At 39.6% G+C, this 18,064-nt stretch overlaps 1 protein-coding gene and 1 non-coding gene across 2 annotated transcripts; both read right to left on the bottom strand.

Moving 5' to 3' along the window:
• Positions 1-4,419: 4,419 nt before the first annotated feature.
• Positions 4,420-6,717, bottom strand: LOC125544467 (transcription elongation factor B polypeptide 3). The gene is made up of 8 exons (XM_048708175.1): positions 6,552-6,717; positions 5,880-6,056; positions 5,664-5,798; positions 5,486-5,564; positions 5,222-5,290; positions 5,053-5,128; positions 4,933-4,977; positions 4,420-4,803 (listed from the first exon to the last, which is right to left on the bottom strand). Exons 2-8 carry the CDS (start codon positions 6,045-6,047, stop codon positions 4,656-4,658), a joined length of 720 nt encoding a protein of 239 aa, XP_048564132.1. The 5' UTR covers positions 6,048-6,056; positions 6,552-6,717; the 3' UTR covers positions 4,420-4,655.
• Positions 6,718-14,179: 7,462 nt separating this feature from the next.
• Positions 14,180-14,253, bottom strand: TRNAE-UUC. The gene has a single exon. It is a non-coding gene; the product is annotated as a tRNA-Glu (tRNA).
• Positions 14,254-18,064: the final 3,811 nt, after the last annotated feature.

The raw sequence follows: 18,064 nt of genomic DNA, 5'->3' as shown, positions 1-18,064 counted from the left end.
GCGGGCGCGACATGGGAGGGCTTGGGTTTTTTGTCTTCAAGGAGATACGTCTTGGGCCTTTTAGAACGTTTTAAATTTTCAGGAAGTAGAGGTGTGGGGGCTTAGCGCCGGCGAATTACATTTCGGGTTTTCTGGTTTTAGGAACCTTCTAGAACGTTTCGGCTCGGGTTTTTTCCTATTATTTTTCTTTGTTGGTTTTTTCCTTTTTAGCTATCTTTTTTATAATGTTTACAAATTTTTAAAAATGTTCATGTTTGAAAATTGTTCGCATTTTAAAAAAGAGTGCAGAAAGTATAAAACAATTCATGGTTAAACGTTCCAGAAATTTAAAAAATAATTAGCATTTTTTGTATTATTTTACAAAAATCTTATGTTTTTCAAACAATTACTCAAATTTTAAAAATCATTTATTTAGGAAATACTGATCTTTACAATACCGAGAGCCGATCGAGCGAGAGTCTTAGGCCGCATTCGGCTCCTCTCCGCTCCCTCGGTTGTGCTCCCGGAGCGGACCAGTCTGTAGCTCATTTTCAGGGAGCGGCTAAAATCGAGCTCCACAGCTCCGTGAAGTCAGCAATATTGGAGCGGGCTGGAGGGATTTCGAACAGGGCCTTATTTGCAATGGGCTAGCCTCCCTTACGCAATGAGCATCTAATGGAAGCTCCCATGCATTACCTTATTAGGCGCGGGGACAATTCTAGCTTAGCGTGAGTCCGTCCTTCAGCATAACTGAAGGGATCCCTCCCACCTGTAGCTACTGGGTCGGCCCATATTTGCCCTTTCTTTTGTCGTTCGCTACATTGCAATTCTGTTCGCTCTGTTTGTTCGCTGCAATGGTTTCCCTTAGGTTTTTTATCTTTTGGTTTTTTCTCCGATTTTCTCCAAATCATTTTGTTTTTTCTTTGGTTTTCATCGTCTTTCTTCTTTTTATTGAAGGTTTTCTTGGGTTTTTATTGTATTCTTTGCTTTTTCATTGGTTTTCTTTATTTCTTTCTCGGTTTTCATCGAATTTTGTTTTTATTCGATTATTTCTTTGTTTTCGTTGTTTTTTTGCTTTTCTTTCTTTGCTTTTGTTTTTCATCAGTTTTCGTGGCTTCTATCTCGGTTTCGTTATTTTGTAATGTTTGTTTTTTGCGTTTTTCATTCTTTTTTTGTTTTCTTTGTTTTTCATTTTCGTTTCCATTGGTTTTCTTTGTTTTACATTTTTTTATTGGTTTTCATCGGTTTCTTTTTTTTCAACACGAGTTAACATTTTTTCACAACAGATTCTACATTTTTCTTATATATTTGAGACCTTCCTTATATACATGTTTACATTATTAAATACATGATTATGATTTTATGAAATTTTATTTATTTTTGGATGTCTATATTTTGTCCATCCAAATTGTACTTTTGGTATAGATCTGATACATGTATACATGTTTAACATCTTTCAAGTAAAATTCTAACACTTTTTAATACATGTCAAAATATTTCTATGGATATTTAATTTTTTTTCAAATGCCTGATACACATTTTTATAAAGTAGAACATTAAGATTTTTATGTAATACATGGTCAACATTTTTTTGTTTACAGATTCAATATTTTTCAAATATTTATTTAATAATTTCGAAATACAAGATTAATATTTGTTGGATATACGGTTGACATTTTTCTATATACATTTTTTAAATGCTTGATTACCATTCTTCCGATACCAGATTAGCACTTTTGAATACATAGTCAACATTCTTTATATACACATTAAACATTTTTAAAATGCTTGACTAACACTTTTCAAATACTTGTTTAACATTTTTAACTGCTTGATGAACATTAAATACAGGATCAATTTTTTCACACACATTGCATATTTTGTGTAATAATTTCCAGTATACGTGAGAAACATTTTCTCTATACATATTTAACAATTTTCAAATGCTCGATTAACATTTTATTTAAACTATTTTATGAAAAAATGCATTTAATAAGAATATTTGGAAGTGTAAATCAAATTAGAATATAAAAGAAAAAACTTAGAAAAAGACGGTGGCTCCCGCATGCCTGGGCTGGCCCACCTTGCACCTCCCTTCAGGTGAGGTTTCCCTCTTTCTCACGTTAAGCGAGACATAGGGGGGTGGGCTATTTCCCACATAGGTGGATGGATAGGAAGGTATCTTTTGTACCCTTGTTACTACCGACTGAACTAATAAAACACTCTTCTGGCTTCGCCCAGGTTCTTTAATATTCTTTTTCAGGGTTTCAACTGTTTTTCATTACCATCTTTCCTTATTCCATTTTTATTTTTTACTAATTGACGACTTTTTACAACATTTCAAGATTTTTTCAAGAAAGTGTGAACAAATCTAAAATTCGAGAACATTTTTATTCCTAGAAAAAAATTCAGATTCTCTAGCATTTTCTATAATTTGCATATATTTTTTATTTGATTAACATTCATTATATTCGTGGAATTTTTTTGAATTTCCTAAATACTATTTTTTTCAAATTCGTGAACATTTTCTCAAATTTGCGACACATTTTTTGAATTTATGGGGAAAAAATCGAGTCCACAAATATTTTCTAAATCATAAAGGGTTTTTCCAATTTCATGAGAGAAATATTTAATTCATAAACATTTTTTTGCTAATATTTTTAACTTTTTTGAACATTATTATAATGGTGGATATTTTTTCAATTTCATGAACATTGTTTTCCAAGTTTGCGAACAATATGTGAAATCGCAAACTTCTGTTTTCACAGAACATTTTAGAACTACGAACTTGTTTTCGAATATTTGGACATTTTTAAATGTTTAGTAAAAAATTGGAATCATGACATTTTGTCAAAACTTTAAACATTGTTTTATTCATGAACATATTTTTAATTTGGAAAATTGTCTTAGATTCACAAACATTATTGAAATTTTTATTCACGATCATTTTTTTATTCACGGATATTATTAACAAAAAAGTTATTCTCAATTTTTAAACATGTTTTTTTATTCAGGAACATATTAGAATTTCATGGTATTTTTTCTTGTATCCGTGAACATTTTTTTAAACCGGGATGGTTACTTGACGTCGGGAACTTTTTCTAAACTCACGAACATTCTTTTAATTTTGTTATCATTTTTGAATTCGTGCACATTTTTCGAATCCAGATGACTAAATATTATTTACAAAACCCTGTTATGGAATTGCATATGACTAATCTAGAAGTTTCAGTTAGCTAATTTCGTCATCTTTTAGGGAGAAGAAAAGTTTGTTAGCTGATTGTACTACTCCGAAACCAGGCTTTTAAATCTAGGCCGATACGACCGATATATAGGCCGATGTATCACTTTTGGGGCTCTACCGATATAAACATAACATATCATTTGGTAAATATCATTTCCCAAACATATCATCCGGTAAGGACCAAAATGTCAACTGATATGTCCGATATGTCCACCGGTATAGAACGATACGTAGATGACAATAATTTTTTTATTAGAAAGCAGTGAAATAACATTATGCATTCACAACTTCATTATATATTATCAAAGTCATGCAGAATGTTTTGTACAAATGCATATATATCGTATTGTTTTTAATCATGGAGTAAGGATTTTGTGAGTCCTTCCTTATTAGTTTCTATATCAACAAGTTACTAAACTAGGAATCTAAAAGTGTTATGTTAAAGCATTGAGATCATACATTTTCTTTTACTAAAAGTGAATGTTTTGAACAAGAATAATGAAAAAAAACTAGACTTGGTTTCTCCGATATATCTACATATCGTCCGATATATCACTCGATATCCGATATCCGATATGTCGAAGCCAAACCGATACGAACCCGATATCCGATATTTTGAAGCTTGTCTGAAACTCAATGTCATGTTTATTGTTTCTGCTTGCGAAGGCTGTGCCAGAAGTTGCAGAAGCAAAACCATCCTCCAGACCTGGGCTCTGTTCCATCAGAATTCAGAAAAGAGCATTGACCACCCTCTACTCTAATATGCATCTTCTCAATCTTCAGTACCACTGACAGAGCTTGGTGGACTAGCTAGCTGTAGCTGGGCAAATGGCTGCAGATATCTTGATCAGTATGCATCACCACATTTTTATTTGAACAAGCTTTTCACCATTTTCTACTCTGAAATACATGCAGCAAGTACTACTACTTATTAAGGTTGGTATTGTTTTAGACACTGCCAACACTCTGAACTGAGATGGAGACTTAGTTCGTCAGATACTGTTTCACGAACAAATCGATAAGCTAGCTGCTGATATATCAAATCAAATATTCAGAAGCTTCTGAGGTCAGAGTATCAGCTGGCAACACAAAGGGGGAACTGAATTGTTCTTGCAGAATTAATTGGCAGGAGAGCTCGAGATGGCAATTGTTAGTAGTTAACTCGTCATGTGCCATTATTACTGGATTTCTCATCAGAATCACAATTTTTCGAAGCTCATGCATTTCAATGATTTGATTGAATCTAATTTTGAAAAAATGTTTGGTGCAGATATTGTTTGCTCCCCTAAAGATACAAGTGCTCAGCTGGGGCAACTACAAACAAGACTCTTCCCTGTCTCACAAAGACTTGTTGAATGTCCACAGGAACTACGATTTCTGCGCAATCATGGCGAACTCCACGGTCACAAGCATGATGTCATGGCAGTGGCCTCTAAAATTTGGGTCTGGTGTTCTGCTTTTGAATGGGCCTGTTCGGACCAACTGGTTTGGTGATGGTTATCGTTGAATTAGGTCGATGAATTGTCGTCGTCCTCGATGTCTGTTCGCTAGGAAAGGTCAGCCTTGCTGGCTGTGATGACCTGTAAATTCAGAGCCAAAGTTTACTGATACAGTGTGAAAGGTAGAAACTGCAAGGGATTGAAGGAACAAAATATAGGTGATTTTTGTGACAAAATTGTGCAACATGAGAGCGCATTGCTGTGACAAACCTTGCAACAGTGTTCCTTTGGATAGCAGCTTGCATTTTCGCCCGACTGTAACAGAAATAGTGTGTTAAATTAAACGATACTTTGAGCATTTATGGGCATCATTCCGAGAGTGATAGTCACCTGTCAACCTCCATCCTTGCCTTTTTCAATATAGGGCTCTTGTAGCTGGAGTTGGCTAGGCTGCTGGATCCACTTCCTGTCAAGATTTGCATATTATCAGAAACTGGAAAAGTGGAAAGTGTAGCATACTGCTGGCGAGAATAGAGCAGAAAAAGGGTCAGGAAATCACCTCCCCAAAAACTTCTTTTGCTGTTCGGTGGGATCTTCGTACAAACTTTAATTTGTTTGCTCTGTTTCGCTGGATAAAAACGAGACAGAAAGTAATATCGCACATGAGTCATACTGATCGTGAATCATAAACCAGGCTGTCAGAAAAATAATTAGATGTTACATTTCTTTCTAAACCATTGTTTTTTAGTTGCTATATGCTGTTTATAGAATATAAATGTTGGTACGTTATAGGTGTCATGCCGTACCCAACCGATCTACTTACCAGCGTTTGCTGCTTGATATTTGTTTTTCAGCCCAGCCGACATTCTTGCTTCAACTTGCTTTTGCTTTTCTGTTCTTGCCTGAAAACGTATAGGGTCAAATTATTTCAAGAATGAAGGCAACATAAATTTTACCGAAACAGATAGCAAGAAGAGAAAACAACTAGAGAATCATTGTACCTCAAAGAGTTTCTTCCATTTGTAACGCACCCCGTTCTCCTTCATTCTCTTGATGGCAAGGTTCATATTTTCCTCACCGAACTCGCGCTGGAAGAATCTCTTCCACAGCACATCTGTAACGTCGGTAAGGTCCGCCTGTCGGAGCAGAAGAGTAAAAATCACAAACACGTCCTGATAGATGTGCAAAGAAGATGAGTTGCTCCGCGAGAAGCATACATGTGTGCAACTCTCGATGTGCCTCAGCTGCTCCAAGGTGCAGTGGGGCAGGATTCTCTTGAGCAGCTCGTCAGGCACGATGTCGACGCTGTTGAGGGTCCTGAGGTTGTCAACGGCGCTCCGGATGCATAGGTCCAGCAGACTCAGAGGTTTCCTTCCAGGCTCCATCTTTGCCTCCTACCAGAGAGAACAACTCGCTGCTTATCACAGAAATCACGTGTACAGAATCCTGTTGTAATAAAAACTAAACAGAGCATTCCACTAACAACGCTGCTATTTTTCCTGACAAATAGGCCGACATGATAGGTTGCAAATCAAAATTCCTCTCTCGTTTGACAGAACAACAAATCATCTCTCCAGAGAAACCCGTCAGCCCAATCCTGAATCTTCGATGAACAGACACCCTAATCGCTCCGTTAAACTACATACTTTTTTCGGAAACGTCCGTTAAACTATAATTGCTCAAGCGAAGGGGCAATCTTTACATCTAAGATTCAGCCTGCAACTGGAAAGGAAGGAGTAGAAAAGAAATCTAAACAGAAAATTGGCCAAATCAAGGAGCTACCTTCCTTGGAAGAATCAAGGAGGTTATCTGAACAGAAACTCGCCAAATCGAGGGGCGACAAGAACTACTTTCCTCGGAAAACTACCTATCTGTGTACGGGGGCTCACCAGGCGAGAAGGGCCCCGGACGGCGGCGACTCGGGCGGCGAGGCGGCCTGCGACGGGCGTCCCCGTCCCTGCTCCGGCGCCGGCTGAGCTCGTCGGCTTCGATCGAGGCGACAGGGGAAGGAATAATCTCGGATCCAGGCTATATCGGGGAGCAATAAAAAGAGAGAAGAACGCGTCACCGTTCTGCAGTCGGGGAAAGGGGACCGCGGCCGGGTCGGATCAGGAGCCGTTAATCGGCTGCCACGTGTCCGGGGTCGCGGCCGTCCGATCTGTTAACGTCATTAATGTTGGAGACGGCTTCCAATGCTTTCCATTTCCGTTATCATTTGCATGTTTTCCTCCTTTTTCATAGCTCGGGGACTAGAGGTGATCCGTGAGACCTTCACCGTCATGTTTTTTCTTTGAGGGAAATTTCGGTCTACTACTTATCATGGTATGGCAGTATGAGAAACACGATAATAATAATAATTGCATTCATGATCATAGACCATTTAGCGACGACTACAAGCGTGATTTCGTCACCATCCCTCCCTCGTTAGAGCCGGGCCTGTTGTAGTAAACAGTCGGAAAGTCGTCGTACTATGGCCCAGCGCGTCAGAACAACAACAACAATTGCCGATGAAGAGAAGTACAGATCGGAAGAATCCAACCTGTAGACACAATAACGAAGCATGGATCAAAGCAGATCCACCGAAGACCAGCACCGACCGAATCCCGCAAGATCTGCAGAAGGCACACCTCCACACACCCTCCGACGATGACACATCACCAAAACGAGGGCTAGGCGGGAAGAACCTTATTCCATCTTCAAGGGGACACCACCGCCCCGTCTTCCTGAGCAAGACATAGGCCCTAAACAAACTCACAAAAACACCTAAAAAGGAGCAAGATCTCTCCCACTGGCAAGGGTCGGGGCCATCGCGTCTCCATGGCCCCTGGGGCCACCGGAGGGCCTAGCTTCAGGGTCATTTTAACTCCTTACTAAATGCTATTGTAAGATTGTGGTGGTTATTTCCCTTACAAAAAGATTGACATGGTTATTATTAATTATTATAAATCACAGTAGCACAAGTAGTAAATAATTTATCATTTTATAGCTAAGATAACTCGTGTACCTTCCGATGAACTCCTATGTTATCTCCTACTCCAAGGTTTCAGACAAATGATTTCAGTTCAACACTCTCCCAAAATTAGAGACTATGTATCTCATTTTTCACCCTACATCTAGGGAGAGAATAGGGTCTCCTCCCTCCCGCCCAACCTAATAGCCACCAACCATAATGAAACTTTCCTCCCGCCATCGCCTCAAAGTTTGTTAGAGCTTGCCAACTAATGTATGCTATTTTTTCATCCCTTTTAATGTGAAAAATAAGAAGAAAAGAGTACAAGTGAGGTTTTGGGGAAAAGGGGTGGGTGAGCCCATAAAAATGGGTCCCCGAAGTAGGGAGCCCCCCCCCCCCAAAAAAGGGGTTTTGAAGGGAATTTGGGGGGGGGGGGGTGATTGGAGCTGGTCTTATTAATTGCTCCAATTATTAATTCTTCAATAGTTTTTAGTTAGGTTTTGTGCTTTATAATGCAGAGTATAACATCATGGAGCATAGGATCAGGCTTACACATAAGGAGATATGCAAGAAAGTTAATAGATATGGTTTATCTTTTTTTGTTTAACGTGAAATCAGGAGGATATATGAAACATGCCCACAATTTAAGTTGTTTTCGCATACATACATTGTTGTATTAAAATACCATGGTGGCTATTTTAACTAGGTACATTCTTATTTAAGAATGGGTTGTCATGCATACCCTACACGCTACAACAACCATACAAAAGTATTTATTCTATGGAAAAACAAAGACTCATATACATGTGTAACTACATAATAAGAAATTGGTATTGTAATCCTTGTTATCAGATGGTATGTTGTCTTATTTGAAATGTGCAACACATTCATCAACAATGTACATTGGTGATATCTTAGAGTTAAGGCATGACAGACTAGACTGAATGACATGAACATTAAGATATTAGTAAATCATGTCACATTCTACGTTTTACTCTATATTTAAAAAACATGAAGATATTTGAGAATGTTAGTTTTACCACATGGAATTCTAGTGTTGTAATATAAACAAAGCATACAGACTTGCACAACATTGATTGTTCTTTAGTTCTTGAAATATAGCAATTCAAACATGACAAAAAAAGACATATATGGCTACATAAAAACATTCTATAAGATAACTGAAGGCCATATTGTATCAATCATAGGACTACGATGATCTAGCATACTATATAATCAAAATGTGTGGTGTATCGGTCATTTGAACTTATGAAAACTCTCAAAATTTAGTGCTAGATTTGCACTCTTTCTCTTGAATCTATCATAATAATGGCTTCCCATCACCTTACCAATTCATGATTGGAGATGTCATAAATTTGAGGCATGGTACTTTGAGATTATTACACTTAATGTTGATCAGTTATGGTCTATGTACTTTCACTACATCTACATCAAGACACCCCGCAATAACTAGTCTCACATATGAGCTTCAACATTTCTGTTGTGTAGCGATCAACAACATCTGAGTAAGTGGCTAACAATATGTTTTCTACCATGATAATCAAACCCATTGAAATGAAGCAACGTGTACGTGTTCATAGTTAATCTTCTACAAGATGGAAGATCTAATCTTTGGTTCAAAATTGAGGAAATAAGAAACCGCCCTTTCACTTATTGTAATTTGTTCGGTAACCTGTATAGAAAATAAGCGCACTTCACTTTCATTTAATTCAAGCACACAAATGCTCAATTGTATGAAGGCAAAAAATTGCAATACCTTTGATTATGCCTATTTGACTACTTACCACTAGCCTCATCCCACTGCCTTGCTTGTGGTCTCACCGCTCCTTCAGGGAATGAGGGAGGGGAGACAAGGAAGAAGCCAACAGCTTGTAGTCTTGTCGCCCCCATCCATATGCCCCCTACAATCGAGAGCCTACCATGCCAGCGTCGAGTATTCTTCCTCTTGAATCGTGATTTCCCAAGCGATTGAATTGAATCAATTGGGTCATGTTTGGATGATGATTGTTGACTCGGTCGGTACTACCTGTTCAGCCTAACCCAATAAGTCCATAGCCTTCACGAAATGTTTTGCATCCCACACTCCCACAAGCCCAATAAAGCTTCATGGCTCTACCTTATTCCTAGTTTCTTTCTTCCACCATGACCGACAGTTTAGACTTTAGAGTAAGGTTTCCATGGCGGCGTTGTAAACCTGAACTTTTTTCACGAATGCACAATATATCTTGGGTAAAAAAAGAAATAAAAATCAAGGCATAAGGGACTCCTTACCGAGTTCTCCCCCACTTCGAGGGTAAGATGGGGGGAGGGGGTTGTGCGGCCACATAACCCACACACCCTTAAGGATGACCCTGACCAGAAGCCAGCGTCGACGGCACTGCCTTCCCTGGGAAGGAGGCCCAGGCGTCACATGCCCTTCACCAATTTCCCAGGGTTGAACCCGGGGGTCCTCCGCTCGCTTTACAGTGATGCGACGGTTGCACCACCATCTGGCCACACCCGTGTGCGCTCTGAAGAGGCAAGGAGCCCAGGATGGAAAGGGGTGGGGACGGGAATGGCAGCAGCAAGAGACATCGGCGGGGAGGGGCATGGGAGCGACGACGCGAGAGATGCAAGAGAAGAAACGTGTGGCGGCGGCAGGAGGTGGAATGGAGAGATACGAGGGCTAGGGTTTCTACCGTGCTTCCTTTTATTTACCCCTTGTTTGAGAATCGAACGGCTATTGACTATCAAAGAAAGATCGAACGGTCAAGATAATTTAGGTGAATTAGCATGCCTCGCTTTCCTCCCATTCCCCTAGTTATTAGCGGTGGGTAATTATGGAAATCTCAAGCTAATGACTAATTGTTGTCTATGCATGCTCACTGAATTGCCATTCTACAAGATGAGCATGACTAAGATATTGGTGCTTCTTAACGTCTTTTGCTAATGGGCATGTAATGTGTTTTAATGTCTATATTGGTCGAGACACACATTGCACACACATGTTTGCTGGTTAGGAAAAAAAAGCAAATGTATCTTGATTAAATTCGGAGACCAAAAATCGCAAACAAAAGGAGGAACCCCATGAATGCATCAACCTACATAACCATGGGCATGTGTGACTTGCCAGCGATGGTCATGCTCTGGAGGCCTCCTATGCATGTTAGGACTACAATCACCTCATCATGGACATGAGACATAGATAAGATGAGACAAAGGGAGCTACTCAGTATGGTTAGATCACATTATGATGATTAAGGCCGAGCACATGATGGTGGAACCCAGCTCGTCACTATGTGTGACGGCTTTGTGGTCGGGCTCCAGCTCGCACTAGTGTGGAAATGCTTACAAGCAATCTTAGTTAGTGGCACTCCACTTTTAATCCACACCACATGTATTTTTTCGAGATACTATATAGCTACCACTCCTCCATCTAAATCCTCTATCTAGATAACTCTCCTTCGATCCCCACGCACCCACAACCTATATACATACGATTGACTTCTCCGCCTCGATCTGTCGAGGACTAGCTCAGTCATCTTCATATCTCTAGGTCATGCTGAAATTTCCGTTTCATCAAATTTCTAGCACCCAATTTGTCCAATTTTTAGCAAAGGTAATGCTGAGATTTTCTATGACCTCATTGATTATATATTTTCCTTATATCCTTGGAGGTAGCTTGATCGATTGAACAATATGGATCGTGTTGGTCTAAAGGTTTGCCCCCTGTGTTTTGGAGAATGTTATCAAAACAGGCATGGACTGATTTGTTTACTAGTGCACACAGAGATAAATAGTCCAAGCAAGCCCGAGGAGAATGATGCATTCAGTGTAAAGTTCGAAGAACTTCACTAAAGATTATCTGCATTGCAGAGAAGGATGAGCTACATTTCGAGAAGACATGAAAGCGAGAAGAGTGTATCAAAGAATTGACCCCTTAAAATTATTGTTGACATGAAGCAATATTTTTTAGGTTCATCTAAGGAAAAATGACTTCAGTCGAGAAGATTGAAGGTGAAATGAAGACATAGCATTCCTTTCATTGTTCTTCTTTCTCTTATTTGAGTCACAGGACATCTGTACTATTAAGAGGGGTATAGGTTCTCGATGCTTAGGTCTGCTGTGATGATTAGCCCAAACCTATGAAAGACTGAGAGAAATCTCTTCGATTACGGATGATTACCTGTCAGCAGAAGCTGTTGTTCTTCGGTGCTACATGAGATATCTTTCGGACCGAGGAGTTAGCATTTCTTGCTCTGTAAGGAATGTTACCGTTGTGCTCAAAATCCAACCGTTGGAAATGTGTCATTCGGTCATTCGCTGATCCGCGTGCCCAATTTGGTCATTTCCCATCAGGGAAGGATGCGGCTATAAATAGCCGCCCTGCTCCAACGTTGTCCATTGGCTGCTCCGCTTGATATTTTTGAGAAGATTGATTGAGCTTCCCCTCTTGAGAGATTTGAGTTTAAAAAACACCGAGAAAAAACCAAGAGCCCAAACTTAGACGGTGGTTGCGCATCACAGTAGATCTGAGTTAGAGTTCTTGTACCTATTACTCTTGAGAGCTGCACACTCTCTAGGCGGATAGGTGTCGACTTGAGTGATGAAGAGTAATTGTCTTTCACCAAGAAAAGTCTTAGGCAGCCAAGAGTAATTATGGTTTGCGAAGAAGTCTGTCGAAGGTTTTGAGATTGCCGACAAGTATCTACCACGAGTGAAATCAATCGGAGTCTGATCAGCTTCGAGTTGAAGGAGAATACAATGAAGAGAGGTTTGCTCCTGTGTTCGATTACAAGTCCCTCCAACTAGAAGTAGTCCTTTGGCAGAAGGGCGAACTGGTCTACCAAATTCATCTGTCGCCATCGAGCACCACCGGTTCATTCTACTCTACTGCATTTCCTTTAGCAGTTTACTTTCAGCGCTTCGTATAGATAGATATCTATGATCTACTATATCTATCATCTATTACTCTTCCGTATCATCCATGTTGTTTAGTATCTTTCAGTTGGTTGTTCTTAATTAAGGTTGTTTGTTTGTATGCACGTCTCCTTGTTCCGTGGTGTTACTTTGTCATTTAACTGAGTTATGTTCTTAGTAACATCTCACACTAGTTTGCTCTCATCGGGTACTATGCTTTAACTCTTCTTGCTCGCGTCTCTATTTGTTCTTCAGTAGTCTTTCGTATCTCGTTTACTCCCATGCATTCTAATTCATCCCTGTTTGCTTTCTCATGTTGTTTTATCTGGTAGCATGCTACATTACCATACAGTGAGCTATTATGCATGAACGATTATAGCATCTTTTCTCAAAATATTTTCTCAGCTCTGATCTATTAGTCTGTACTTGATCTACTGAAATATTTCCGCTGCTGTGATTGCGTTCGGTTCAAACTTTCGCAAGAATTTTTTAATCTCCCATCCCCCCCTCTGGGCGATATACTCTCGATCCTTACAGATCGAATTATAAATGGGTTCTTCAAGGTGGCGGTGGAAGATATGAATTGAATGGATAAAACGGAGATGTTATGTACTTGTAAGAAGTGCAAGAATGAAGTTTTGATCAACCGTTTTACTTGTCAAGTGAGGATGCACTTGCATGAACATGATTTCATGCCTGGTTATATAGGGTTGACAAGGCATGGTGAGGACGAGGAGGATGTTGTTTCCGACATCAAAGGGACGGCGGATGAGGAAGCGAGAAACCATTTCGACAAAGAGCCGAAAGAAGGGAAGGACCAAGAGGCAGCCGAACATGAAGAATATCATTAGGACGGACAAGAAGGATAGTTGGCCCAACGCTTGTACACAACCGACCCGACAAAGTCGAGCCATGTCATCGTTGATCCATCCGAATTCTTTGACCAATCTGGCGTCGACCCTATGGAAGAAGATGACATCTACAACGAAGAAGGGTACACGACCGGAAGGAGCAAAACTACGTTGCCTGGGGCCTAACCTTCCGTTGAGAAGATTGTGAAACGACGTTGTCCTATTGACTTATGTATCCCTTTAATTAGGATTTGTATCGACCGCACTTATAACCACACCGTAGATTGATTGATTTATGTACTTTGTATTGATCTAATTAATCTACATTAGTTTTATTGTAAATTATGAAAGAAAAATAAAAATAAAAAGGTACAAAGCCACGCCACGCTCAAAAATGCAAAAAAATAAAAATTGTTTGCCTCCCAAACGGCCAAGTGTTGGGAGGAAATACCAGAAACAACTCCTATGTTTCATTCTCTCTTCCATAAAATGAGATAAAACATTTCGTACACTCACTTTCATTCTACAATCCATGGAAATCAGCCAAGTTGCTTTTTTGTCATAAACAGAACAAGTTTAAACTAGCAGAAACATTTAGCGCTACATGTGTTTTTTGTATAACTGACAAGAGGCCAGAGCTGCAATTTGGGTATAGTAAAATAAAAAAGGCAGCAACACAAAAGAGCCATATTTTAGTGATATATGATGGTTTTTATATAGTCAGCAAGTGCTGCAATTTGGATATAGTCAAAATAAAAGGCAGCACATCACAGAAATTAGAATAAATAAATAAAAGCTCCATTGCCGGGATTTGAACCCGGGTCGCCTGGGTGAAAGCCAGGTATCCTAACCGGGCTGGACGACAATGGATTGGTGACTAATTATGGATTCTGAGCACTACATCAGCGACGTACAGTACGTGAGATGTGATATACTAGTTCTATCACCGAAACCACATGTACATTATTACCTTCTGCAAAACAAAAAATACTGCACTAACAACACACGGCCGCTTCTACACCCCATATGCCGACACTAAAGGCTGCACATCAAAATCCAATTTCGACAAAAAAACAAATTATCGCTCTGAGCCGTGCCTGACACGACCTTTCGAGGAAAACTCGCCAGGTTCATCCTGATCGCTCTGTTAATTAAACTATATAATTGCTAGAGCAAAGGGGGCTATTTCTGTGGCAAGATTCCGCCTACAACTGGAAGAAAGGAAGGAAGAAAGAAAAATGAATCTTGTTCTGATGCCGAAGGAGGATGTCTAAACAGAAACTCGCCAAATGAAGGGGCGACCACCCCCATGTTGTTGGAAGTACAAGGGGTCACCAGGGAGAGAAGGGCTCCGGACGGCGGCGATTGGGGTGTCGTCGCCCCAGTTCCGGCACCGCTGACTCCTGATCATCTTGACTTCGATCGAGGCAACAGGGGAAAGAATAATTTGGATCCAGCGTGGGGAGAACAAAAAGCGAGAAGAATGTGTCATCGTTGTGCAGTCGGGGGACGGATCCGAAACTGTTAATCAGCTGACGCGTGGCAGGGATCACGACTGTCCGATCTGTTAACAAGGGGTAATACATCTTCATTCAACAGGGAGACTTTCTTAAAAGACTATGTGAGGCTCGCACAGTATAAATGTCAGCACCATGATTTAACCCCCACAATACGACCACCACCAAAAGGTGGTTCTCCTGATGTTGAAGAGTCGTGTCCCGGGTTGCTTCCAAGTTCCAATGCTTTCATTTTAATTATCATGTGTATTCTCTGTCATAACTTGAAGATTGAGGCCGATTTGTGAGAGCTTCCCGATTTCACATGCCATAGCTAAGGTTAAATTCCAAATATTTCAAACATAGACACGCAAATGCATCTGCACAAATGGGCGTACAGTTGCGAGATTGCCATTCATTCACAATGTTTTCATTTTCATTTATTTGTTTTTATTGTCAAGGACTTGGGGCTATTCGTAAGTCCTTCACGCTTATGTTAGATTCATACCGAATGTGATTATGACCTTCTTGTGGTTATTCTTGATTATGCCACTGTAGAAAGTCATTGTAACACATGTCATAAACAATTTCTTAGATTGTGCCTTATAGAACTCTAAACATCTCCTTGAGGCAAAAATAAAATAAAATAACTCTAACATTCCCTTGCACTCGTACTCTATCTGGCATTTAAGGATTTTGGATAAAAACACACTTGAGCTATGTCCCTATTGACCCCCCAAAGCAAAGACCCCCCCCCCCCCCCCCATCCAGGATTCCATCTCCTCCCTTCTTTCATCTAGGAACAAGGTGCCTCATCACTCCCCTAACCCCAAACACCACTAACCACCATGAAAATTTTCCTCCTGCCACTACCCTTGGACTTCATCAGAGCTCATCAGAGACTGCCGCTGGAGCTAGTCGGTCGCCGTCCGTTATTTTTACCCCTTTTAATGTGAAAAGGAGAAAAAATAGTATGAGTTAAGGGGGCGGGGGATGGTTGTAGTGTCCATAAAAGAAGAGGTCCCCAAAGTAGGGACGCCCCCTCCTCAAAATGGTTTATGAGTGAAATTTTAGGGGGAAGGGTGATCAGGGTTCCTTTTATTACTCTCCAATTATTAATACTCTACTGACTTTATTTAGAATTAGAGATTTACAATACAGGTGCATAGCATCACGGAGGATATGATTAGCTTACACATAAGGAGGCATGTGCACAAGTTAATACATATGGCTTGTCATCTTTGTTAAGTCTGGAATTATGAGGATAGACCTTGGTTTAAGTTTTTTTAGTGTGACACTGCTATATTAAATACCCTGATGGAACTAGAGTTAGCTATATGTTGGTACCCAGAGTTGAAGTCATATCATCTAGTGTAGTGTTACTTGATGAATCAAAATAAAAGGGAACAAGAGAGAAGAGGATAAATCTATGAGGAAAAGATAGAGGTCACAGAAACAATATAAATTAATGGCTATGAATTAGGAAGATGGCACCTGGCCATGATGATGTGGAAGTTTGGAAGGAAAATGAGGTAGACTATAAAGGAATACTCAAACTCGAAGAAGAGAGATCTAAAAAATGTAGTGCTAGACTGGCACTCTTTCTCTTGGCGTGAGCACTCCACTATCCAAAATAAACGCTTCACCTTGGATGCGGATGTTGAAATTCAACCTTTCTTTAGATGATAGTAGCTTTGTAAAACAATTTGATGGCCATGGCAGTGGTAGCTTGACTTCCAGTGGAAGTAACTTAGTGTGAAATACCAACGGATATTTCAAAGTAGTGATAAAACATTTGGCTGTGATGTGGTCGAACTTAACATAGTGTACTTTAAGTAAACCTTTTTCCATGAACTTAGAGTAGGTTGTCATCCTACATTCTCCCTACATACTAGGTAGCTTTAACACTCCGTTCCCCTTGCATTCTAAGTATTATCCTAAGAAAATCAAACTATAGTAAAACATTGTCCTCACTTTTGCATTTTGGCACATAAGGTCGGCAAGAATGGAGATGTGCTTTTGGCGCTTACGATTGGTTCCTTTAGGGTAGTACTTAATTGACCAATTATACCCACCAACATGGAAGGTCTGTGACCTAATAAAGTTGCCAACACTCCTGGCTATAGTGCTAACAAGAAAATTGGTGCTGGCAACTTCACTAGGTCACACTGCTTCCAGGTTAGTGGGTATGATTTTTTAATTAGGCAACACACTAATGGAATCAATCGCAAGAGATAAAATAACACCTGCATTTTTCCCGATCTTATGAACAAAAATGCAGAAGTGAGGGCAATATTTTATTATAGACAGATTTCCTTTGGATAACACTTTGAATATAAGGGAACCGGAGTGTAATTATCTAGTATAGAAGAAATTTTAAGATGGCAAGCTACTACAAATTTATGGAAAAAGTTCACTTGAAGTAGAATATGTGAAGTTTGATCCCATCACAATCAAATGTTTCATTACTATTGTGAAAGATCCATGATTTTGCATATTGGGTTACTTTCACCTGAAGTGAAGCAACCGCTGCCAGAGTAGTTAAATGGTTTTACAAGCCTACTAACATCAGATGGAGGGGAAAACGTCACCTTGTACATCCAAGGAGAATTTCTTGCACATAAGGTAATGCTCATAGCATGATCCCTTGGATTTAGGGCTCAACTCTATGGGCCAAGAATGGTGAAAGATGGACCATGCATAACTGTTGTATGCTACCTAATGCTCTTATGTCTCTCTTACATTTTGTCCACACAAATTGCTTGTTACTTTCCTTCAATGATTTTGACGGCGATGACAAAAAAGAGATTGATAGGTACTTACTCAAGGTTGTTAATTGTTACATAATATAAAGGTTTAAGCTCAATGTGAGTCTATCCTTTCCAAATGGCTTGATGTAGAGATAGTGGCAACTATATATGCATTAACTGGTCATCGACCATTAGTGTAAGAATCTCACTTGTGCATGCCTTAAATTTATGACCTCTCCAATGAGAATTGTAAGTTGATGGGAAGCCAAGAGTATGACATCCTTAATAGAAAATATAGTCAAGAATTAGTGATATTAGGGAGTGTTTGGAAGATCTACTCTATCACTAGAGGTATTAGAGAGTGTTTGTAATTTCACTTAAATCTAGTATGCATTTAAATTTTTAATGCTTTTTTGTATCATATGTTATGTTCAT

The sequence above is a fragment of the Triticum urartu genome, chromosome 1, assembly GCF_003073215.2.
Source record: "Triticum urartu cultivar G1812 chromosome 1, Tu2.1, whole genome shotgun sequence".
NCBI lineage: Eukaryota > Viridiplantae > Streptophyta > Magnoliopsida > Poales > Poaceae > Triticum > Triticum urartu.
This window is presented reverse-complemented; position numbering and strand designations above follow the sequence as displayed.